The sequence below is a fragment of the Atta cephalotes genome (assembly GCF_000143395.1).
Source record: "Atta cephalotes unplaced genomic scaffold scaffold00002, whole genome shotgun sequence".
NCBI lineage: Eukaryota > Metazoa > Arthropoda > Insecta > Hymenoptera > Formicidae > Atta > Atta cephalotes.
Window position 1 is genome coordinate 4,489,186 of NW_012130066.1, and position 26,399 is coordinate 4,515,584.

The window sequence follows — 26,399 nt, forward strand, 5'->3', positions numbered from 1 at the left end:
AAAGAATTAAAAAAACACAAAAATGTAATATTAAAAACTAAATAAAGAGTCGTATTTAATATAATCAATAAGAAAATAATTTATAACAGAAAAAGTTCAAGTAACATAATATTTTCATGCTATGGCGAGTTAGTATTCATTTTCTATTTAGTGCGAAAAATTATTATTTACAATTCAATTTACTATTCTTGTATGCACATGAGATTACCATGCACCTGCGCATTACTGCGCTAATTTACTACTCTTAACCATGGTCTCATTAAGTGTCATGCCATCACGCTCACCTTTTGCAGATCCGCCGGAAGTGGAGGAAGAAGGGAGAGTGACCTACGGAGGACGTCCTACGAGTTGCGCGCGCATCCCTTAGGAATATTGTCACACAGCATACGCACGATGCAGACTGACGAAGAGATTCAGTATGCGCCGAGGAGCCGGCCGGTGAGCCTTTATGATAATTACAAGGTGAGGCTTCACGTGTTTTCTGTTTCACATGTGTTATTGCAAGTAAGCTTCGCGTGCTGCCAGTGCAACATGATTACTAGTATTAATTATCGATTCGATAACTTTCGCTCTTTTAAAGTAGCGGATTCATATACGGGTATTCTTGCATAAATGAGAAATAAGAATGCATAAGATATCATAAAATTATCGCTATTTTTTATTCTGAAAGCAATTGGTTATAGATTTTTAATTTAACAAAAATTTCAGAGCATCAATAGATTTTAAAATTATAAGCGCGAGTAATGGATTTTATTTTAACATAGTATTCGTTTAATCTTTTAAAGTTTATGAACATTAAGTAGTATCAAAAATACAAAGATGGTAAGAGGGTATGACTTTTAATTAAATTTTAAAAGAATTGAATCTGAAATAAAATATTTGTACATAGTTTTACTAGATGTTTTAATATAACATAAAGTATAAATATAAAATAATCTCTATATGAAGCTATCAATAATATCATTCTGCAGCTGTAATCTCATACGGTAACATCTAGAGGAAAGATACACAAAAGATTATAGTTCATAAATCGTTGTTAATTACTTAACGAATCCAAAGAGAAATAGTCAATATAAATAAGGCTCTCAGATATCTATTGCTTTTTATATCACTTGAAATAATCTGTTATAAAACATCTAGGAAGCATCTAGGAAGAAGTCTAAGAAAAACGTGCTTAAAAATTCCTGAATTTCACAACCATAACATTTCACATTAGCATAATTAGAATCTTAATTGTAACCGATATTAATTATCTAAATATGCTCGTTGTGTGCAAATCATCATAAATTTACATTCTAACATCGATGCTAAACATTTGTTCCGTACAATGTAGCACTTATGGAGGCGGAAATGACTCTTTTATATCTAAAAGTTAAGCGGTTAGTAAGAAAGTTCTTTAATTTAATTTTTATCTGTTAATATTTAACTGCGATGCAAATTTGAAAGAATGGTATTTCTGTAACTAAATTTTATTATATTTAAACCACTACACTAATAATTCTAATTCTAAATTTAAGAAAAAGGAAGAGTCATATAGTAATATATGCTTTGCTAATCGATTTAAAGAATCTCATACATACATAATAATTTTAATAATTTTAAATATCGCATTATTATTTTTCTCGACTGTGTTGTATTATTCAAAAATATATAACTCAGTCTTTTCTTAAAGTGGCAAGAATCATTTGTCAAAATTGACGCGATCGTTTTTTCGATCTTGCAGGATGTGCCGATGATGCCGCCTTGTGTCACTTCCACGATGAGTGTGGGTAATTTGAATCAAATTCATGATGACACGTCTGTCGTATCTCAAAGCAACAATAATAACAGTATTAATGGCAGCAATAATAATAACAACAACAGGGTCAATAGCGCTGTTAGCGCAGGCAACGTATCGAAGATTCACATTGCCAAAGTCACGGGTGAGTTGAATGCACTTTTTACGATGCGTCTTTTACGTGTGTGCATGAAATGTCTATTGTTTATAGTTTATATAAACGCGCGATAATCGATACGATTCCTACATTCGTAAATGTCACGTAGATTCAGCGCTTTCCGCTTACATTTTACGGTAGCTTTTTTGTAAATTGGTATTTAAAACAATAAAAAGAAATAATAATATGAATTAATACAAATAAATAAAAAAGTACTTTATACAATCCGAACTGGATTTTATTTATTTGTTTAGTTTATTGTCTAATAATATATTTCTATAAATTTTATGACATTTTCCAATTCTGTGCGAAATGCGCTGATTAGTGCCAATCTTTAAACGTAGTCTTGCATTGAAATTGGAATAGTAATATCATAAATTAAATTGATGATCAAATTTAACGCTTATGTTAATGAGCATCTTTAGAACACTGTAAAAAATTTAATTTTGTAGAACTGGAAAATGTATATAAATATAATAAATATAATAAAGTATAATATGTATATAAATAAAATTAACAGAAATTAGCTATTGGTTTAGTTTCACTTAAGATGAATTAATGTTGAATCGCTCGTAAATAATATCATTTTAAAACATTATTATAATATAAGCTTGATTTTTAAAATCTTGAAATAATAAAATTTATGAAAATGGAAATCAGCAATAACTGAGATTAAATTGACTCTACACTTGTTCGTCTATATATATATATATATATATATACGTATGTTAATTCTTTCGTGCCAGCTTGACCTGTTCGTTCTACTTCAGATATTACTAGTGCGCGAAACCTTATCGTCCTAAATTCTCGTATGTACCGCAGCTCTTGTTTTTCGCGACAGCTATATTCGCGCGTGCCAAGATTGTGCGTACTAATAAAATGACGTATATTATGAAAGTAGCGTTTTGGAGCAGATGCATGTGGATAATTGCATTAATTTTTACATGATTTTTTAATGATGATAAATTAAAAAAATATAATAGTATAATATTGAATATGATAATTTTTATAATAAAATAAAAAATATATATAAAATATATATAAAATATATATAAAAATTTTGCAAATCGACGGATACAATTTGAACTTTTTTGAACTCATTATATTATAATTTTCTGAAGGATAAAAGAAACCTAACATTCGCGTGTGTAAATAATTAAGTAATTCCGGATTTCTGAAATGAAGCAAAGTCGAGTTTTATGACATCATACATAATTGCTGTGTGTAATTAACTGATTCATTTTCTTGCAAAATATCTTCCTCCTTATATTGAATATGTTTCTGAAATGTTGAAATAAAAAAGATGCGAGAAAAACACCTGGGCAAAGTAATTTTTTTTATTAAGTACTTACCGTACATGACAGGTGCAGTTTCAACTGGAAATATCGGGCGCATTTGCCGCGGAGACAAAGAGAAAGAACTTGGTCGGGCTCCATCGATGGCCAACTGTTTATCAACCACAGTTCCTGTCAATCTGGCAGCTTCTCAAATAGCGGGTCGACACACGCCCACGAGAAATTCTTTGAGGCACAGCAGAATGATCGTAATGCATCGGACCGGTCATCGTGAGTACACAATCACTTCTTACCTGAGCTTTGTATCTTTCTAATCACAGTGTTAACGATAGGCATGACAAAATTATTTAAATTCTTTAAATTTATATTTCTACTTCTCGTCTCACAGACTTTAACAGTCGATTTTTTGAAATATTTGAAAAAAGTAATTATATATCCTGCACGCATCGTATTGTGTAACAAGCGATTGCACTTAGCCATATCATTTTGTGACTTCTAAATAGTAGAACGTGATAATTCTATCGTTCGTTATTATAAGTACGCATTGATGACGAAAAAGTTACAAGAATTTAAGAATCTAAGCGAACGTTTCGAAATATACATATATCCAAGAACGCATGCAATCAGCAAATTACCGATGAGAAGCAATGGCATTCTCTGCGCTCTTCTTGATCGATCTTATGAAATCGTGTGTGTACGATTATTAATTTTTTGACGGCTATGCGATCGATTTCTCTCGAAGATAAGATCGCGCGCTCGCGAATTGCTTCTCCGGTTGTGGAATGCGACCAGCCCGGTACAATTTGATTTTCTCGATTTCTTTTAATAATCTCGTTGCTTCACGCGACACATTATGATGTTGCCATATAATTCTACGTACGCTAATGAACGCGACTATCACTCTTAGCCGCCGGCCGGTTGCTTAGCAGGATTGAGATTGATGCCAAGGCAGACAGGAAGATTATAATTAGTATCGCCATGGATTGCAAGAAAGTGCAGCGACTTTTTATCATCGTGATAATTAGATAGAATCAAATGCATGAGTAAAGATAGTTAATGAAAGGAGTTAAAGGTGATGAAAATGCAATGTGCGAAAGAATGGGAGTTTGTTTTAAAGAAGATGGACATAAAATTGGGATTCATACCTGTGTAATTAAATAAGAAATATATTTAAAGAATATTTAATATATAAAAGAATTTTAATTAAAGAATGTTTAATGTATAAAAAATATCAAACATATATAATATATTCTTTATAAAAAGAATATTATAACATTAACAAGATTTTAAAGGTTCTATTAAAATTCACTAATATTTCATTAAAAATTCCATTTTTATCACAACCGATTTAAAATTCAATTATCATATTACTGTTCTTATAATTTATCCAATATTTTTTATTAAAATTGTATGTAAAATTATTTTGCCTAAAATTTTTTGTGCGTGCGCGTGTGTGTGTCTAGAGAATTATTTTATTGCAAGTGTTGTATTATGCAATTTTTGTTTGAAAAAAATGAAAAAAATGCAATTTATTTGAAGAATTCAGTCGAAGAAATACAGAATTTTATTATAAATTCTGCTAACTACTCTATCGTTCATTTAGAAAAAGAATTCTTGTTTTCTTCAATTACTCTCGCGTATATGTATTTCACTGATGTGAGTTTTAAACGTTTCGTGCTCCGCTGGCCACAGAACATAAAGTGGATGCACATGGTTCTCCGCAGATAGCGGAAGTATCAGACCGGAAATATATCGCGTGATCTTTTTGGTACGTATTCAGAATGCGTAGTCTCATTTTGGCGCAAAAAATTCATTGTACTTTTTAATACTCGTCTCGCTTTGTACACACTGAAATTAATTATCATAGCGTAATTCCATTATACTTGCAAAATCGTAACTATTTCTTGATTACAATAAGACGAAAATTATTTCACAGGAAATATACTTTTGAGCAGCTAAACTTTCTTATCAGAAAACATTATATCGAATAGAATTATAAATCTTCATTATTTAAAAAAAATCTGAAGATCAGCAGTAAATATTTAAACATTCATATCTATATAAACTGTTAGTCTCTATAGTAATGTTATTTGATCTTATAATTAATATTGGAATATTAATTAAAGCAAAAAAAATGATTATGTAAGCGATAAATACTATTTCCATATTTTTTTGAAAATAAGCAACACAGCGCGAGTACGAAGGCTCGAAATTGATGATGTATATACATACCGTGATCCGTTCCGCTGTTCAAGGGCTTAGTATATACGTAGCCCTAATTCTATTTCAGGACTTACAAGCCGACCCGTTATTCTTACGCCCAATTTCGGCGCCCTTACATATGTAATCCTCGTTTGGCTTTCATCCAAAAATATCCGGCCAGTAATCAAACAATCGTAATATTGAAAATAAATGAGTTTCAAACATACATACTTATGATAATTTGAGCGAACAAATAATACGCAACTCTTATATATGTATACACTTATATATACAACAAATATTAATAAATTAAAATGTAATTTTTACGGTGTAAAAATTATTTATATACAAAATTTTTATATTATAAATTTCTTGCTCATGGCAACGTGACAGAAAATATTTGTTGAATATATCAATCTAGAAGTTAATTGCAACATCTTACAACCGCGTTAGTTAACAAAATTACAGTGCAATTACTTAATTAATGACCTGCGGTCATGCCTTCTTACGCAAGTTACATCGTGAGCATTCATGCATTGGGGACAACGGATGATGAAAACGTACCACCCAGTATGCGTATATTATATGTGGGCCGCACATTTTGCGGCAAATTTGCCGGCCGTGACGACGCGATGTATGAGACAAGGACCGACGTTGCTCATTGTTATCTCATACATATAATGTGCATTCACGTTTATATTCACATAAATCGACCCATTTACGTAGTCGACGTGACCGGTACCTGATGTGAACGAAGACAAATTACAGATAGTTTGGAATTTACACGGTGAATGGATTGCAATATACGAGTCATTGTTAAATAATATCGGCTTTAAATTCCTTTTTGACTTTAATAATTGCACCGGACGAGTCTAATTTTCAACTTCCGTAATTTTAATAATAAACGTAGCATGCTTTTTAACTTCTAAATTTGGCAATTATTTTCACAATGTTTATCTATTGTTATCTTGGGTTACATGTCAAGTAAGTATAAATTTCTGAGCTGCTGAGTATTAGTAGCGATATATATCATACTAGCAATATATCATTGATAAATGGATATTAAATTAAAGGTGATAAGTGCGTACGTGATTCATTCCGTTGGTTGTGTCGTCGTTTGACCTCTTGATATAACTCTTTCTTCCTTTATACCCGCACCGGTAGATCCTCGTATTGTGCAATAAGTACGGCGTACATATGGCAAAGCAATACAATACGAACAACGCGTATTCATGTCTTGCATTCCCGCACCGTGCGAATCGCTTCTCAAAAGAGCAGCAATATCTGCTACTTGACAACTGCAGTAGTCGTCCGATCACATCAAAAAGAGTCCTGTTTTTTAGAGAAGGAACAGTCTGCAATTTTACGTTACCTTAAGATAATTACGTGAAAATCGAGATTATGTTCGCTTTTTATTTTAATCGACCTTTCTACAATGTGCGGACGTTTATATTCTGCAGTTGCAGTTTGCATCGTTCGCCAGTTATAGCGCGTACCTGCGGTACAGTTAGAGACATAATCCTCACATAGCAGATGCGCGCATTACGTTTCCGTGTGTGAAAATTGTTTTTCTCTTCCGTAGCGAGCACGTATCGTATCTTCTACGAATTGTCGAGCGATGTCGTGAGATATTAAAATTCTGCATGCGTATTGCGCTGCAAAAGAATTTCTCTTTTATACGTGCGTGACGTAAAATGCATCCATGATCAGTCTCTGCGTAAACATTAATAGTGTAAAAATTGCCCTATGTTTAAGAATACTGATTTTAGGATAGAATTTTTAAGAGTTGATTGTAAAAGTTGATTGTAAAAGTTGATTGTATTTAATATCTTTAGCAACATTGATTATTGACTGATGTACTATATTGACTGATTTATGCTCTAACAACAATATTAAAAAATGTCAGGCAATAGTGTAAAAAAGAGTTGCCTTAATTTGAATTACCTTAATAAGAATTTTATTTTAATTAAACAATGAAATGCTAGTTTGTCTCTTTAAATGAATTAAATTTTCTATAGATTAAGATTTCTTTAGTCTCACATATATATATATATATGCTTCATAATTTTTAAGAATACTATAAGAATAATTTATATTGTAACATAATAAAAAAAAATAAATTTAAATCTTCAATAATGAAATATGTCAATATATCGTAAATTGTTACAATATCGCGTAAAGAAAAAGACGTTTTTAAATATTATTGTCAAAAATTAGTCGATATAACAATCGATTAATGTTGCTAAATATATTAAATATGAGGTTCTATTTCTTGACAATCTTATCTTAAAAACTTTCGCCAGTTATAGCTTTTTTAAACATGAAAGAACAAGTATATTATAAAATATGACAAGCAATTTTATTTTCCAAGAATCTTTATCTTGAAATCTACTTTTTTAAACGTAGGGGGATAAGATTTACATATCTATTAGATATATCGTCTAGATTTTTCCTTGCTATCATCTTTCTCGGTTTAAAGTGTGCCGCGACACTAAAACAGTTGAGAAACACTGACTTAGGCTCATAGAGAATAATTATCTCAGGTACGTATATGAGTTTCCACATACACGATTATAGAGTTACCACATTATACATTAAAACTAAAGAGATTTATAATTTATAAACATGTTTTTAAATGTGTAACATGTAATATGTTTGTATTCTATTATCTAATCTTATATTTAATTCTAAACTATTAAACAAAATAATAAATAATAAGAAAAATCAGAATTAATAATGTACTTCTTTTCTTGAATTTATAGTTAATGGTTGAGAAATTTCTTGTTTTTTTCTTTTCTTTTTTCATTTTTTTCTAATTAATTTTGTCTAATTTGTAGCTTGACTTTGAATATATTAATTAGTTTATATCTGACTACAGTACAAGTTTGCATACTATACTTCCTCAATCAAGTATTCAGCACAGCGTATCCAGTAAACATAGTGTCCCTTCACTCTTGCGGTTTTTCAATGGCGGTCAAAGTACTCATTTCTTCCTCACACTAACGTTTCATAGTCTGTTCTCAATAGTATAAATACACTGTAATCGTTGTTTCTATTGCTTAATCTATAAATATTGATCTATCATTTACGAGGAAATCCGCTTTTATTATTACGCTTTTTTTATTTACGGAAAATTTTATAGTCCAGTGAGAAACTCATTTTGAATCGATTCTTGCAACGTTCATTTGTAATTTTTGAATATCAATCATATAATCCTAAATTTTTTTACATTTACAACGAATTTTTGATTTGAAAAGGAAGGAAAAATAGTTCGAGTAACTTATAATTTAGTTATATATGGCGATGAACACATTATATGTTATTGTATCAGACATTAACTCAATGCGTTGTACATTAATGCATTTTTTTAAATTATTTCTAATTATATCTATGTGTATTTCTTAATCTTACATATGTGAAGTTCTGCAAAAAGACATTACTTATTTTATAATCATGCTTTTTTCTTATAACTTTTTTCTTATATATACATAGAATTATATATACGTAGAATTAGTTTTTCAAGTTAGTTCCCGCGTCCGTTTGATATGTCAAAAAAAAAATGTTTATATACACACATATAGGGAATTTTTTTTAATACTTAAAAAAATTTAAAGGGATATAGCATATATGTTATTTAGTAGCACTATATTTTTATAATTAACTGTATAGTTTTTCTCTTTACTGTATAGTTTTTTTCTTATAAATCAAAGGTACTGTTTACGAAACTTGACAAGGAACTGCCATTTACATACCATTGCAAAATGCTATGGTGGTAGACGATTGCTCGCATTTTCTATTCAATATTCCAGTGGGAAATACTCAATCTTGCAGTGTAAATAATGGTAGTAGGCGAGTTTCCTGGCGATTTCTTCGATATGGCAAGGACATTTAATCATTCATCAACCGGTTGAGATACCTTGTAAGGAAGGATGGTGACGAGGCCACCTTGTTCGAAAACTCTCCTTTCTTTCGTAGATTTAAGTTTCTCGATTCCATGAGATATCGCTCAATGATCGGCAGTTTGTATGGGGAAATGTGTGTCGTAGCGAAGGATAAAATGACGTATGCCTATCTTCGCAACGTCGAATTACCTAATTACCTAATAGGCGACCGATTGCATGTCTCAACTCTCTAACTTAAGAGATCTGCGCGAGTAAATGTTTCTAACGGATGTAATGTGATGAATTGCGTGACGAAATTATCGACTTTTTCTCCGGGGAATAATCCCACGACAACTAAGAAAGGATGTGAATCGCGATAAAAGATGATGAAGATAGTTTACTTCTTTTGTGTTCGAATTTACCTAATCACTTTCAAAAATGATCTAACTTTTTTATTTTGTCTAGTATTATTTGATATTATTTCGTTTTTTTTAAATAAATAAATTGATGCGTAACTTACAATACATGTATGAATAATGTAATCATCTATAGAACAAATTCTGAATAAATTTGTAATAGATTGCCAGCGATAATTATGTATTGATGACGCGATATTACGAAACGATAACGATAGCGATGAGAGTAAAAAGTAGGTTTATATTTTTAGGCCCAGAGAAGTTTTTACCTCCTTTGATCTACCATCGACGATTAGCTCGATGTCTGGCAGCATTGCAGACTATTCTCGGCGTCGCAGTGATTTCTTTGTCATTATGGTTGTTGCTTTGGGCACCGCACCTGCCTATTATGGACAATCCATATTGGAGTGGCATGCCCGTAAGTGCAATAATTTTATACGGCGATTAAATTTGCATTCCATATCATGATAATGCAAGAATACAAAATGGTAATCCTCGCTTATCTAACAAGCTGAGTCTGCTAGAATAGGCACACTAACATATGGCTGCAATTAGACTTACATATGTATTATAAAATGATATAATCATGCTTTGTAATAACACAGATGTATTATTTTTTATATATTATAATCGTATGTATCTAACAGTTTTAAGTCAAAGAGATTGTTTATTGGAACTAATCGTTATTTATTTGCTGTATCGGTTTTAACGGTTTTGAATATAATACTCCTTCAGATTTTTTATAAAACTTAATATTATTAAAAAGCTTAATCCTTAATTAATTAAAGGTAAGTATGCAATAAAAGTAATCTTCTTAATAACAAAAATATTTTGCTTTTTTACAATATTTTTAATTTTATACAGTATTATTAATATGAAATAAAATTGTACAGAGTATCCCATTTTAATCTTCGCATCGAAATATCTTGTAACAACAAAAATATTATGCATTTTACATATGCAACTATATGTTTTCTTTACTTCAATTTATTTATCTTATTATTCTGTGCAAACAAGTATAAAGGTATGATTATTATCAAAAGATTAATATTTTACGAGATATTTCATATTTCATGTTACAATAAAAAATAAAATATCTCATAAACTATATTAAGTTTTCGTTATTTACCTTAATACTTTTATATGTAGAATAATTAGTGGAATCATATTAGATAAGAAAAACCTTTTATTAAAAAAATGACCTTCATGTAATCTTAATAAATCAATGTTCTTTGAAATTTATTTTTTAAGATTACGTAAAGATTATTCAATCCCCTTTAAATCAACTTTTATATAAAATATTTTTTGGAATCCTTTATACTTTTCAAAATATTAGATACAATAAGTTTAAAATGGGATATGTGTAACTTTAAACGCGTAAGTATATCTTACATTAACATTTTAAGTTGTAATATTTTCTTTTCGTTCAATTGTTTAATATTTTTTATTTCGATATTTTCAGCTCTTGATGTCTGGGAGTTTTGGAATTTGCCTGTTGTGCTGTTTTAAAAAGGAATATCCGACTTTGACTTCTGGATTTTGTCTTTCCGCTACAAAGGTAAATAAAAATTCTGATTCATTGTAGAGATTTCTTAGAGACACTTTCAAGACCGAGTTACTTATTCAGCTCGTCTAATTTTTTATATTGTTAAAGCAGTATAAGATATTTAGCATTATTATTATATGTTGTTTTATAATAGTATATATAGGTAATGTTTCTATTTTAATTAATTAAAAAAATTTTAATTGCAGAAAAGTATCAATTTTATTTAGATGTTATTTGATTTATTAATTTTATTCTGATTTATTTCTAAAATAATTATTGTATATTACTTACAAAAATCACACTCTTTTTCTATGATGCTTATATCACGTTTCTTCATGATGAACAGGTAGTTAGCATATTTTTGGCAGTTCTGGCAACTGTTGCATGTGTGAGTGCGTGCATATTCTCTGCAATACACTTGTCACGTCTTATGGGACTGGAATGCACTCCGGCACGAGTATTAAATGCTACGTGCGTATGCAGACCACGCGGCGAATCGCTTGATTCACTCGAAGGTGTAATCAGGTATGCCAAAAAATTGGACATAGATTGTTAGAATTACGTAACATTTTCTAGAATATCTAAAAAAACCGTAGAAATTGAAATATATACATATATCTTATATGTATTTCTGAACACAATCTTTATAAAAATTCGATTTTTTCGATCATTTCGACTTTTTCCTTTTTTTATCGGAAATCTATATTATATAAATATAACGAGTTTAGTAATAACTATATAATTTATGTAAAGATGTAAAAATGCTTTTAAAATAACAATGTGCATATTTTATTAGATACATCGATCTTAATTGTCCCGAAGTAGAAAGTATTCTGACAATCCTCCTCATCTTCTCATGCACTTGTAACGGATTAGGCGTCTTGGTGGCGGGATGGTATAGTTATCTCCACTGGAGCACGCGATACAAAAGGCCAAAGTACACGCAGGTCAGGACCAATACCGTTTCCATGAACAATAAATCCAACAGTAGACCGATCTACAAATCGAATCTAGAGGAACGATGACGTTTGTATATAATGATCAAAATCTTTCCATTTTTATTGTGATCCATTGACATCTTCCGTACATCTACCGTATCATCCGATCACTATTGTGATCAATTATACATATGTACAAAAAAAATGTGAACAATTACACATTAATAAATTTTATTTTATACTAATTTAAGACAAAATCATTGAGATATACAAAACGTCAAAAATTATTTTTTAAATATTGATATATGAAAAGGAAAAAAGAATGTAATCTTCACAAAGATATGAGCAGAAAAAAATTTTTCGACAAGCTAGAACTGTCCTAATGTAAACAGTTGCAGTTTTATAAAAGAATAAAAATTAAGTCTAAGTGTATTATTAATGATTAATAATATAGATAATAATATTGATAATAATATTAATGATCATATTTCATTAATCAAATACGATAAGTATGATAAATATGTAAACTATAATGAGTTGGTATTTTATAGCTCATTAATTAACGCTCACCTTTTTTATTACGATGCTCAGTATTTGTTTAAACGTAATGTGTGTATTTATGTGTGCATGCATCTGACAGTGTGTGTTTGTCTTTCAACATGAAAGAAGTTTGCAAAAAACGCAAAGACTATTGATTAAGTTACTTATATTAGAATTAAAATTTAAATAAATCTATAGAATACCTCAAGAGATTACCGAAATAATGTAATATTAAAAAAATGTTTGCGTTTAACTTTTTGTACGTTATTTTGGATGTGTTTAGTGAAATAATATTGAATAAAAATTATCATGAATTAATGAAAAATAAATTTGTGGCAAGTAAATTTGATATAAATTATGCATAATGTTATTCTTACTTACTGCAACATCTAATCCCATAATTGCTTCAATTATCGAAATAATCATTAAAGTATTTCATGATAATGATGTGAAGAAATTATATGAAAAAAAAAGAAATATACGCTACAAAAATATATGCGACAATTCTATTTATTTTTACTATTAATATGAATTTTTTCTACAATATTATGTTTAAATTCACAATTTTATTCATAATTTAATATATTTATAAATTCACTAATATGTTTTGTGCACTTTGCAGTTTTAAGTAAATTTTTATAAAAAATGTCATAAAAAATTTTACTTGTTTTTAATAAAACGATTAGCATGAATATTAATTATTAATATAGTTCTGCGTTTCTTATATGATTTTATAAAAAACCAAAAACAAAAATAAAAAACGTTACTTTCTATTTAATAAACACGTTATTGTTCTTGTGTTTGATGCAGCAAATTGAAAGACGAATATGACATCTTAAGTAACTGTAAAAAATTATAGATGTATTTATAAATATTCGAAATTTGCAGTCAGCAATAATTTTTATTTTAATTTGTTGATACTGACGGCTACGAACGATTCAAGATTCATCGTGATAATATACGCGCTACTAAATTCGATGGGAAACGTCGAACGTTTCATAATTATTAGTAGACTCTTTTTGTTGCTATTGCTAAGTTCCAGCCAATTCATATTATAAACACTATTCGCCAACTGAAGGCTCTATAAATAAAAACATGAAAACATTGCAAATTACAAGAAGAGAATATCATATATTTGTTTTAGTTCCTTTTCTTAATCACTTCTATCTCATTATTAATTTATCTTATGTCTTATTTAAGTTTAATGATAAAATTAATTTGTTTAAATGAAATATATATACTTTTAATTTGACTTCATTTCCAAACCAACAATAAATGAAAATCTGTGCCAACATGCAGCCTGTATACATTATCAATGGAATAAATTTCATATATTCATTTGCCATAGCCATTCGATATAAATTTGAGCACACCACCATCATGCTCACCCCGAATTGAACAGCAATTATTTTCGCGAACTTGTCATTTATCGTATGCGCATATCTGCGATTAAATAAAAAATTTTAAATATATTATTCTAAGTAATATAAATAATCTTAAATATAATATTCTATCTATTTCAATTATTTATTGTATTATCTGTGTTCACGTTAAATGTACTTAATGATCAATTATTAGAACAAGTGCAAAATATTTCTATATCAATCATAAAATTCAAATCAAAATTCTCTGAATCTGTGGTATTTTACATATATTTATTAGCCAATAAAAGCTTTGAATATTTTTTTATTTTAATGAAAGAATATAAAAAAATTGTTATAAAAGAGATACTTTGTATTTCACGTATTTCAAATTCAAGAAAAAGAAAATTATTCAATGAAACTAACTTAACTATATAATTGTGATGATTAATACAATCGCACAAAATATTTTGATTTTGATTGATATTTTTCAATCGATATTCCAATATCTCGAATTGACAACATATGTGCAGCAAGAATCCGCAAACCAAGCTCTCGCAAGCGACATTTACTAAACCGGAACATGACATGCCTATCATTTGGTTAGTATATACGAAAGTAAATGCAATTGGAGTTGAATAATCGAATGGTATCCATGCTCTGTATGTCAAGTTTCCTTTTGAAAGATCCATGAAGATAGATGATATAATTACTACGACAACCGCTGAACCTACGAGGATTAAATATCCCATCGCAACGTTCCTATATATAAAACCACAATTATATAATATCCATTCTTATTTGTTTTTTACTATTATAATATTTGTTTTTAAACTTTACTTGTTATTTTATTTTTAAATAATTTTTGGATTATTATAACTGAATTATCTTATTCTCTCATAATTATTATATCATAAATAAATTTATTTATCAATTCTTATTTAATTAATTTTTAATTTGTTTAAATATAAAAGTAAAGAATTTTTTATGTAAGTTGTGAGATAAATTTATTTAAAGAATATTGTATATTGTTATAATTAAACATTACATGGATATATTTTATATATATATATATATATATATATATATGTATATATATATATGTATATGTGTGTGTGTGTGTGTGTGTGTGTGTGTGTGTGTGTGTGTGTGTGTGTGTGTGTGTGTGTATATGTATATACTTACTGTATTCTTTTATCAAATTGCTGTCGAATTGTTATTTCGTGAAATTCATTTGGTTTAAAAGGTTTTTTGCGGAGAACGTTGACTAGCATTCTGACATTTTTATGATCTATCCATAAACAAATATTTTTATAACCCGCGACAAATACAGTCAACATCATATATAATGAATCGGTGAGGTCGTCAGAATTATTGACATACATTATGATGTTCATAAATTGGGATATTGCAAATATATTTAATGAAAGGACCAGAAACATTGCGTAAGTTTTGTAAATTATATGGTTCAACAAGGATGTCCATGAAGGCGGTTGCCAAAATCCAGCAATTGTACAGATAGTGAGGGTAAATTTCAGCACGTGCATTTGAACTGTTCTAATTCAATTTTTCCTACACAAATTGCTATTAATTATGAGACCTTTCAATGTAATAAATTTTGATTAAAATTAATCGGATAGGTATAAAATAGCTAACATTGAATTTTCATGAAAATGAACGTAATTTTTGGAATGTTATAATTTGCATACCGTGATATTTAATGAAGTAATTCGTCAATAAACAGAGAGCTTGCTTATTAACTGCGCGACTATACAGAACAAGAGCAGCATAAGCAATACTCTGAGAATTTAAGATTGTCGACATAAACACTAAATTTGAACAGCAAATTAATTAAAACGTGTTAATTTGATGATAATTCGTGCACGATTACACCGATCAATATTTCCTTTTACGAGGATATTTGAGAAAACTGTATCATCAATTATGACAGATGTGTACGAAGTTTTAGTCAGATTCTTAGCTGCAATTTATATTAGAAATTTAATATCCTTTATATTTTTGACATAATTATATACTGTTTATTATAATTGAAATGTCTCATTTATAAAGATTACATACACAAAGTAAATTTAATTTTATTATAGAAAATAGTATATATTATAGAAAATAATAAGAAATACTCAAGAAATACTAATTTTCAATTTTATTTTATTTATAAGAAATATATTTTTGTAAAAACTTTTTTATATATTCCTCACCTTTATGTAGTTTTCCAAATTAAATAAATCTCCTTTATGTAGATTTCCAAATTAGTTAATAAATAAATTATTTTGAATATAAATCTTTTTTTAATATAAATTTTGTATATAAATTTTTGTTAAAAGTTAAACTTTTGGAACACGTATTACATTTTTATATTTTTTATACTTTAACTTACTGATGATTAATTCACCCCTTTGTATTTTATATCCCTTTGTATTTATCCTGTTTGTCAAATATTTGCAAAATTAATTTATTAAATTGACACACAATTAAAAAAATAAATATGTAAGTCGTTATCTTAAGCAAAAACAGATAGAGCAAAGGATTACAAAGGATCGAGATACTCCGAATGTCTATGAGTCTTATGATTCTACTTTCAATAGTGATGCTATTTGTAACCCTTAAAAATATGTCTTTGTCTTTATTTGGATTATTAACATAATGTTGCATCTACGATAAATGCCAAAGAATATTTTGACGAACGAAAGCACAACGTTTTTACGAGATATATGTTTTATTGAAAAATTGCGTAATATATCCTGTTATTTTACATAGAGGTACAGAAGTAAGATAAATAATTCGGAAAAGTAAATTCCTAGAATTTTCTTTAATAAATTATTAGCCTTCAACTACTTCCACGATCGATATAGTTTTCTTATTGTACCTATGACAAAATACTTATTACTACCATATATTTTCGCAATATCAAGAAATGTATATCCTTAATATTAGTTAATAAAATAGTAATTGGTAATAAAATCTTAATACCAACCAGATACTCGATTTTGCATGATATATTTTTTTATTATCTTACAGTTTATAACTCGACTCTTTTGCATCGAGATGCAATACAAGTCAAAGTATAACTGAAGTAAGCCACATCAAAACGTTGTAAGTACCAAAATTGTGTATTTTATTATAGATTGTAAATATATATTGTATAGATGGATTGTAAATATTGTTCTCTCACATATTAATATCTAATGTGGAAAATCAAATATTGTGTACAAGCGAAGAAAAATGGCCGATAAGGTATAAGTATTTTTTTTTAATATGATAAGGTATAAGCACTTTATTTGAAAAACTAATAATATTTTTTAAATTATTTTAATTTTAATTACTGTAATATTATCTTTTTAAATTAGAACTTAATCAAAAATTTAGAAACTTAATTAAAAATTAAAAATTTTTGCAAAAACTCATCTTTAGATATTTCAGTAATTTTTTGGAAAATTTTTGAAGCTATAGTTTTCTTTGTTATGGAAAATTAAAAAAAGGCACGCCTGGAATGGCGTGCGCGCATTGTGTTTTGATGCTTCCATGCTTTCATTTGTATGTTATAAAACTATATTATAATTTGCATACTCTGTCCTTCAATGAAAATAAATAAGGCAAAGAAAAAAATTTTAATTATCAATTAGATTTATTTATAAATCTATCCAAACGTCACTACATTAATAATAACTCAAACTGAACTTTTTTTTATAATTGCTTATATAAAATTGCGTCTGTTATAATATTTCCGTAACGTTTAATCTAATCCAATCCATTAGATGTGGGAAAAAGTTCGTGGCGTTTTTCCCGTTACATCTAACGAGAAAAACGCCATGAACTTTTTCCCACATTTAATATTTTGTTGGCTAAGATGCTAAATTATAAATCAGAATATTTGAACAAAAAGTAAATAATACTTTGTAATATCATTATATTAGAAATATGGAGAAATATGAAAGAAAATACATTAAAAAAATGCTTGTAATAATTTTTTATTTTTAGTACTAATGTGAAATTTTTGAAGTAACTAACATGATTTAATTTATGAAATTTTTATTTCTTTTTTAATGTCTTTATTAAAATTAATGTCAATGAAGATTTTTAATAAGAATATAAGTTTCGAAAGTTTATGTAGTTACTAATAAAATATGAATTTTGTATTTAAAAAAATGAAATGTAAATGATAATTAAAATGTAAATGATTTCATAACACGTTGAATAATAACGTTTGTTAATTGAATAATAATTTTATTTATTTATTATTAATCTTGCGTTTGATGCAACAAGTTGAAAGCCGAGTATGACATTTTAAGTAACTGTAAAAATCGTAAATTAAAAATTATTTAAAGTAGTTGTAATATATTTAGCAATAATATTTATCTTTGATACTAACAGCTACAAATGACTCAAGATTCATCGTGATTATATACGCACTACTAAATTCGATAGGATTCATTGCGCGTCTCATGATTATTAAAAGACCTTTTTTGTTGTTATTGCTAAGTGATGGCCACTGTATATTATAAATATTATTCATCAACTGAAGGCTCTACGGGATACAAAAATATTGCATTACAAAACACATTACAAAACACAAATATTATTCATCCCAATTTTATTATAAATATAGCTTTATTATATTATTTATGAATGCGATCTACTTTAGGTTATTTCTTCGAAGCATTTGATTGATCAATCAATGCTTCAAAGCATTTGTAGCATTAACTGGACCGTAGCCTATAGTTCTAATAATATACATATACTTATATATATATATATAAAATGTTAATTTATTTTAGAGAAATATATTATACTTTTGTTTTAACTTCGTTTCCAAACCAACAATAGATGAAAATTTGTGTCAATATGGCCCCTGTATACATCATCAATGAAATGAATGTCACATAGTCTGTCGCCATTGCTATTCGATATAAATTCGAGCATACCACTAACATGCTCACTGCAAACTGGAGACCAATTATTTTCGCAAACATATTATTTACTACATATGCATATCTGTGATTAAATATAAGAGGTTTAGTTTTATAGCAAATAGCCCTTAATATACATAAAGTTACACATAAATTGAATTTTCATTACTATTAATTATTTAATATATTAATTATTTAATTTATTTATTTAATAAAATAATCTACAATAATAAAATAATCAAGATAGATATACATATTAAGTTTTTATCTTTGAGATTTTTAATAAATAAGAAAGAAATAATCAAATTAATTCAATAAAATTAATTTTAAATAAAATCTGTAAAATTAAGACATTGTTTAGAACGCTTTATTTATACTTTATTTATATCTTTTAATTATTTTGTATTATTTAAAGAATGCGCGATTTTTAGGAAAACGGAACTTTGTATTATATATAATTCAAATTTTCAAAGTACATAAGGAACCAACTCAAATATACGGTTGTGATGAGAAACACAATTACGCAGAACGTCTTCACCATGCGTCATTTTTGTCAATCGATATTCCAAAATTTCAAGTTGGCAGCAAATGTGCAATAAAAGACCGCAAATGATGCTCTCGCAAGCAACATTTACTATACCGGAAGTTGCCATGCCTATCAGCTGGTGAGTATAAACAAGAAAATATAAAGCAGGATATGAATAGTTGAACGGCACCCATGCTTTATATGTTAAATTTCTATTTGAAAATTCCATAATAACAGACGTTAAAACTATTGATATAATTGTCGCCATAATGAGAATCAAATATCGTAACGTGCTATTCCTATAAAATGACCATAAAAATTATTTAAACTAATTCTTTAATATAAATTTTATTTAACTCTACTATTATTTTATTACTGTATAATTACTATATATTTTTTCCTATATTTTTTCCTCTTTTTCTATTTGTAAGTTATACAAATATTTTAAAAGTATAGTAATAATAACTTGAAAAAATGAAATTGTGTTACATATTACATATCTATTTTTATAAATCTATTTCTATATCCATTTGTACAAATTGTCAATAAAATATGAATACAATATAATTACATTATTTTTATTACTTTTAAATATTAGAGAACATATAAGAAATATTTTGTTACTTAGAAAATATTTTATTGAAGAATAATTAAATTTTTTATTTGCATAACCTTAATACTTACTGCACCATTTTCTCAAATTTCTGTTGAATCTTCAATTCTTGTATTTCACATGCTGCAAAAGGTTTTTCATTAAGAACATTGATTATCACCATAATATTTTTGCGATCTATCCACATATAAACTTGTTTATAGCCTGCGACGAATACAGTCAACATCATGTATAAGGAATCAGTAAACTCGTCAGAGTTTTCGACGTTCAATACAATGTTCATAAATTGAGATATCGAAAATATATATAATGAAGAGACAAGAAACATTGCATATGTTTTATAAATTATATGTTTAAATAATGATGTCCATGAAATCGGTTGCCAGCATCCAGCAAATGCGCAGACTAAGAGTGTAAATTTCAGCACTCGCATTTGAGCTCCTTTAATGCAATTTTGTTTACACCAATTTCTATTAATATTTATTAATTAAATTATTTTTAAAATTAAAAAATTTTTTTAAAAATTATTATATAGAAATGTTTCTCTCCAAAGATAAAGATCAAACTACTATAAAATAAGTTTACTAAAAACGATAAAAAGGAGTATAAAAAAATTAAAATTTTATTTTTTAATTTGTTTAATAAAATTCTACTTGAAATATATTTTATTTATTTTGTATTTTAGTATTTTCCATAGTATAATTTATAGCTTAACTAAAGATATTTAATATAAAAAATTGATATTGTTAAATTTGATTAAAATTTTGATTTGATTAAATTTTGATGAGAGGAATTTATATTTACAAAGATAATTTATTAAGTTAATAAAAATTAATTTGGAACCACTTAATAAAATTTAATTTTTTTTATATTAATCTTTTGATATGCATATAATATTTTTACAACACATTTACTTTTTTATACAAAGATTTTTTTACATCGTGGATTACTTACGTTTATTTAATATTTCATTTTTAAGTTAATTTAAACTATTCATGTAATTTGTAAAGACATTATTTAAGCTCTTGTTGTGTCTTAAACGAAAATAGATAAGATTTGAAAGAAAGAAAAACTCGGAATGTCTGTAGAATGTCTCGCGTCTTTCTGATAATGATACTATGCATTACGTATGTACCTCTACTGTTATTATTGTAATATCTATTATTGTAATATATATCCATATATACAACCTACGGTGATATCCTATAAAATATTTTCACGAATTAAAATGCGGGATTCTTTCGATATATGTTCTATTAGAAATTATATAGTATACTATTTTCATAAAGACAGCAAAACAGAAGGAAAACTGATATATGAAGAGAAATGATTCTTTGAATAATCAATAAATTATTAGTTCATTAACTATTTGCAGAATACTTCAATATAGATTCCTCATTATATATTGTTTCGTCAAAATATTATATTTATTATTTTCCATTGTGTTGTCTACAATTTTAAACATATCACTTTAAATATCAGACATCCAACAAATCATTAGTTGCAATTTATAAAATAAAACTTCTATAAAATCTTAATATTGATGATAGTTCATATGCTCAGTTTTACTATGTTTTCGTTATATTCCTGTATTTTCTTTTTTTCTGAGTGAGTATAGTATGTCTGAGAATAATGAAAGGGGAATACAGTTATTTTTTAGTCTTGTCACGCAATAAGCTCTTATAAGAAGACGTAATCTATAAGTGTATTATATGTTATAAGTTATTTCCATATTATGATTTCTACATTTATTCTCTTCTACATCGCGAATGTAAAAAAAACAAAATTTTAATCTTTAAATTTTGTACGTATACACATAAATTAATATATATACATAATAAATAAGTAGTAAGTAAATTAAAATTAATTATTGATAAATTTGTGTGTAATGATGTTAATTGTTTATTATATTAGATGTTACGACAGTGCTGTCCAAAATAAAAATTAATGATTTAACGTAAAATGTTCCATATAAGATTGTCAGTAGTTACAATGAAACTAACACATAGTCAATGCTACAGCTGTCAACTGACAGACAAGGTCCCAATCAATACTAGGCCATCACTGGCTAAAATGACTGGGCTAATACCATCTGTCAGTATTGAGTCTAAGTCTTATTACCCAATACTTTGCCAGTACTGGGCCAATAGTTTGCCAATATTGCACCAACTGTGCAACCAGTAATGGCCCAGCATTGAGCCGATTGTAAAATCCTATATAGGGTGTCTGTGTGTGTGTGTGTGTGTGTGTGTAATAAAGAAAAAGTAAAATGTTTCATACACACACGCATAATGAAATTGCTTATAATGATTTTATTTATATATTCAGCATTAACACAATTTTTAAAATTGTTGATAAAATACTTTAATCAATATTTTTTTATTTCTCCAAAAAATATTTAAAACAATTGTTTTATGTGCTATAACTTTTCAAGAAGTAATAATAAGAACTCTTGATAAAATTGTATAAATCTAAAGATCATTTTATCGATACTAACAAGATATTAATATTTATTTCTACATTTATTTTAACATTCTTTTTATATGATTTTATAAAAATTAATGAGAACAATAACAATTCCTATTAAGCATGTTACTATACATTTGTTTGATGCAGCAAATTGAAAACAGAATATGACATCTTAAGCAACTGTAAAAAAATTATAAGTATATTAAAAGTTATTAAAAATAATTGCAAAATTTAATAATAATATCGATTTTAAATATCTGATACTGACAGCTACAAATGACTCAAGATTCATCGTGATTATGTACCCGCTGGTAAATTCGATAGGAGTCATTGCGCGCTTCATAATTAATAAGAGATCTTTTTTGTTGCTATTACTAAGCGCCAACCATTCTATATCATAAATACTATTTATTAATTGAAGGCTCTACAAATAAAAATGCATATTTTACATAATGTTATAGTGAGAAATGTTATTTTTTCTGATAATCTTAGTTACGTATTTATTTTGCATTTAGCATCACAGATAATTTATTTTAAACAATATTCAGTATATAAATAGGATCAATTTAAATAAAATGTACTTTTAACTTGACTTCGTTTCCAAACCAGCAGTAGATGAAAATCTGCACTAAAATAGCACTCGTATACATTATTAGAGAAATGAAACTAACGTAATCTCTCGCCATAGCTATTCGGTACAAATTCGAGCACACTACCAACATGCTCACAGCAAACTGGATAGCAATTATTTTCGCGAACATATTATTCACTGTATATGCATATCTGCGATTAGATTAAAAATTTTTAATAATACTTTAATATTTTAACAAATATAATTTTTTAATTTTTTACAAATTATTAAACTTATGTTACTAAATTTTAATTGCTCGTTTAATACAGAAAATATATAATATTTTATAATATTTATAATATTTTAATAATAATATTTTATTTTTATTTTTCTATCTTCTTTTTTTATCTCAAAATTTATCTACCTTTAATGAAAATTTTATAAACTATTTTATAAACTATTTTATTTAATAACTATTTTATTTAATCTCTATAAAAATATTTTTTAAATTTCTCTTTTTTAATCAAATTTCACTTGAAATTTGTTAAAGAATTCAATATTTTATTAGCTATATTTATATTTCTTTATTTTATTTTCGTCCAAAAAGTCTATAGATTTTTATAAATAAAAAATTATTTATCTTTCTAATTATTATAAAAAAGTTGTAGTAAAAAGTCTTCTTTATTTATTTATTGTTCCAGTTATTTATCTATTTGAGAAATAAATAATAATTGTTTAAAACATATCTTTATTTTGTGTGCAATTCAAGTTTTTTAATTAGAAGAAAAATTAAAAAAACTTTTGTCTTAAATGTGAACTGTTTAAATAAACTAACTCAAAGATACGGTTGTGATGACGAACACAGTCGCACAGACTATTTTGCGTAAGTTTTGTCAGTCGATACCCCAAAATTTCAAATTGACAACAGATGTGCAGTAAGAATCCACAAAGTAAGCTGTCGCAAGCAACATTTACTATACCAGAAGTTGACATAGCTATTAATTGGTGAATATATACAACAAAATAAATAGCAGGAGATGAGTAGTCAAACGGTACCCATGCCTTATATGTCAAGTTTCTTTTCTTAAAGTTCGTGGAGACAGACATCGTTAATATCGATGTGATTGACATCAAGACGATGATTAAATATCTTCGCATATTGTTTCTATAAAATAATTATAAAATTTATTACAGCAATTTCCAAGAGATTAACTCGTTTTTTTTATATTTCCTGTAATACATATCACTTATAATACTTTTTATCTATAGATACTTACAAATGTAAAAATATTCATAATTCTATAAAAAATTTAATGAAATGAAACATAATTTATATTATCTGTATCAAATTATTATGTAATATAACTAGATACGCTGTAATTACTAATGCTATAATTACTATAAAATATCCAAAAAGCAAGGCAAGATATTGCTATCTCGAAATTTATTGAGGAATAACTGATGCATTTAATTATACAATTTTATGACACTTACTGTATCAGTTTCTCAAATTTTTCTTGAATCATTACTTCATGTGTTTCATATGGTGCAAAAGGTTTTTCATTAAGAATATTTATTATTATTATAAAATTCTTACGATCTATCCACATATAAACCTGTTTGTAGCCTGCTACGAATATCGTCAACATCATGTATAAAGCATCGGTAAATTCATTAGAATTGCCGACGTTTAATGTAATATTTATAAATTGAGAAATCAAAAATAAATATAATGAGAAGATCAGAAATATTGCATAAGTCTTATAAATTATATGTTTAAACAGCGATGTCCATATAATCGGTTGCCAGCATCCAGCGAATGCGCAGAGCATGAGCGAAAATTTCAGCATTTGTGCTTCTTTTTAATGTAGATTAGCCTATACAATTTGCAGTTAACATTTACGTTATTGTTTATCGTAATATTGATTGAAATATTTCTTTTTTTTTTAGGATAGAAGAAGAAAATATTAAAAATGATTCTAATATGCTAATTTAAAGAAGTTAAGAAATTCTTTGAAATTAATTTTATAAAATCTTATTTTTATATGCACTTACAAAGATTTTCTAATTAATTTATATTACTTGCATTTATTTTAGCTGTTTATCACATTATTAAAATTAACATGAACTACTCAAGTATATTCTTGAGAATATTATTTGATTAAATCTTCGTTTTTTATCTCCTCAAACTACAATGTATAAATCTCTACCGTAGCTCTCGACTATTTTCTAATTCTGATATTTCTACTCGTCCACACACATGTATCCATACTTCTGTTATTACAATACTAGTAATGCGACATTCTTGAGAAATAATATTTTCATGAAATAAGACACGAGATTGTTTCGAGGTAATAATGCTTTATTAGACAAATGTATAACTGTCTATAAATATTTTTATGAAGACAATGAGATAGAAAAGATAGACAGATATATGGAAAAATAAATTCTTTGAATTGTCCTCAGTAAAATGTATTATTTGCCTTCTATATTTCCACATAATTAATTTCTTTTAATATAGTTTCCTTTAATATAGTTTCCTTTAATATTCACCCATGGTATATTACAAAATATTTTTACTATCTGTTTGTGAAATTAATACCTTGATTGTTGCGTAGTGAATCGTTGGCTATAGCTCATGGCAATGAAATTTTAATGTTAATAGTTTGTATGTCCGGTTACTAATACATTTTTTGCCTTAGCGGCTCGCTGTCACATGTCGAAATATCATCAAGTGCTTCGTTGAATGTTGATTTTACATTTATTCTTCTTTTATATATACTTTATATACACAGAGAAAATATCTTTAATTCTTAGATTAAATGGAAAGTTGAAGATATTAGTAGTTATTTACAATAGTTATAACAAATTTTTCTATAATGTATTTACTTGCACGCATATTATTTTTAACTACAATATTATTTATTATAATAAAGTATCAATAAATAATTTTAACACAATAAATGTTTGTAACCTAAGGAGGAATAATATAAATTGAATAGAAATATCTCGAAAAAGTTTGTAACAAAATCCTTATAATTTGAATATGTCTATTGTTAATATAAATTTCTTGTAATATCATTTTAATTTTATTTCTCCTAAGCACATATACCTATTATTATCTTTTCTTATACCATAAATCAAAGTACATGCTAATGTAAGCACGTACTTCCACAAAC

At 27.1% G+C, this 26,399-nt stretch overlaps 3 protein-coding genes across 3 annotated transcripts; 1 reads left to right on the top strand and 2 right to left on the bottom strand.

Annotated features, from left to right (window-relative positions):
• The first annotated feature begins 393 nt into the window (after positions 1–393).
• Positions 394–12,299, top strand: LOC105620671. The gene is made up of 7 exons (XM_012202164.1): positions 394–504; positions 1,724–1,922; positions 3,299–3,499; positions 9,980–10,146; positions 11,191–11,286; positions 11,621–11,799; positions 12,071–12,299. The coding sequence occupies exons 1-7, from the start codon at positions 394–396 to the stop codon at positions 12,297–12,299; spliced, it is 1,182 nt and encodes a 393-aa protein (XP_012057554.1).
• A 1,239-nt stretch (positions 12,300–13,538) lies between these two features.
• Positions 13,539–25,070, bottom strand: LOC105623177. The gene is made up of 9 exons (XM_012204580.1): positions 24,715–25,070; positions 24,056–24,385; positions 23,231–23,432; positions 22,918–23,073; positions 22,782–22,829; positions 19,531–19,703; positions 13,994–14,195; positions 13,678–13,833; positions 13,539–13,595 (listed from the first exon to the last, which is right to left on the bottom strand). Exons 1-9 carry the CDS (start codon positions 25,068–25,070, stop codon positions 13,539–13,541), a joined length of 1,680 nt encoding a protein of 559 aa, XP_012059970.1.
• LOC105620682 lies at positions 18,373–20,613 on the bottom strand. Its single transcript, XM_012202175.1, has 5 exons — positions 20,252–20,613; positions 19,531–19,866; positions 18,925–19,126; positions 18,504–18,659; positions 18,373–18,426 (listed from the first exon to the last, which is right to left on the bottom strand). The coding sequence occupies exons 1-5, from the start codon at positions 20,611–20,613 to the stop codon at positions 18,373–18,375; spliced, it is 1,110 nt and encodes a 369-aa protein (XP_012057565.1).
• Positions 25,071–26,399: the final 1,329 nt, after the last annotated feature.

Excerpts from the sequence above, each read along its gene's own strand:
- LOC105620671 (XM_012202164.1), top strand. The coding sequence starts at position 394 with ATGCAGACTGACGAAGAGATTCAGTATGCGCCGAGGAGCCGGCCGGTG. Across the intron at positions 11,287-11,620 it reads TTTGTCTTTCCGCTACAAAG|GTAGTTAGCATATTTTTGGC; the intron begins GTAAATAAAAAT and ends CATGATGAACAG. Across the intron at positions 11,800-12,070 it reads TCACTCGAAGGTGTAATCAG|ATACATCGATCTTAATTGTC; the intron begins GTATGCCAAAAA and ends ATATTTTATTAG.
- LOC105620682 (XM_012202175.1), bottom strand. The coding sequence starts at position 20,613 with ATGCGAGTGCTGAAATTTACACTCTTAGTCTGCGCATTTGCTGGATGC. Across the intron at positions 18,660-18,924 it reads GAAACGAAGTTAAAACAAAA|AGCCTTCAGTTGATGAATAA; the intron begins GTATAATATATT and ends TGTATCCCGTAG. Across the intron at positions 18,427-18,503 it reads ATCTTGAGTCATTTGTAGCT|TTACTTAAAATGTCATACTC; the intron begins GTTAGTATCAAA and ends CGATTTTTACAG.
- LOC105623177 (XM_012204580.1), bottom strand. The coding sequence starts at position 25,070 with ATGCTGAAATTTTCGCTCATGCTCTGCGCATTCGCTGGATGCTGGCAA. Across the intron at positions 23,074-23,230 it reads GAAACGAAGTCAAGTTAAAA|AGCCTTCAATTAATAAATAG; the intron begins GTACATTTTATT and ends TTTTATTTGTAG. Across the intron at positions 22,830-22,917 it reads ATCTTGAGTCATTTGTAGCT|TTGCTTAAGATGTCATATTC; the intron begins GTCAGTATCAGA and ends ATTTTTTTACAG.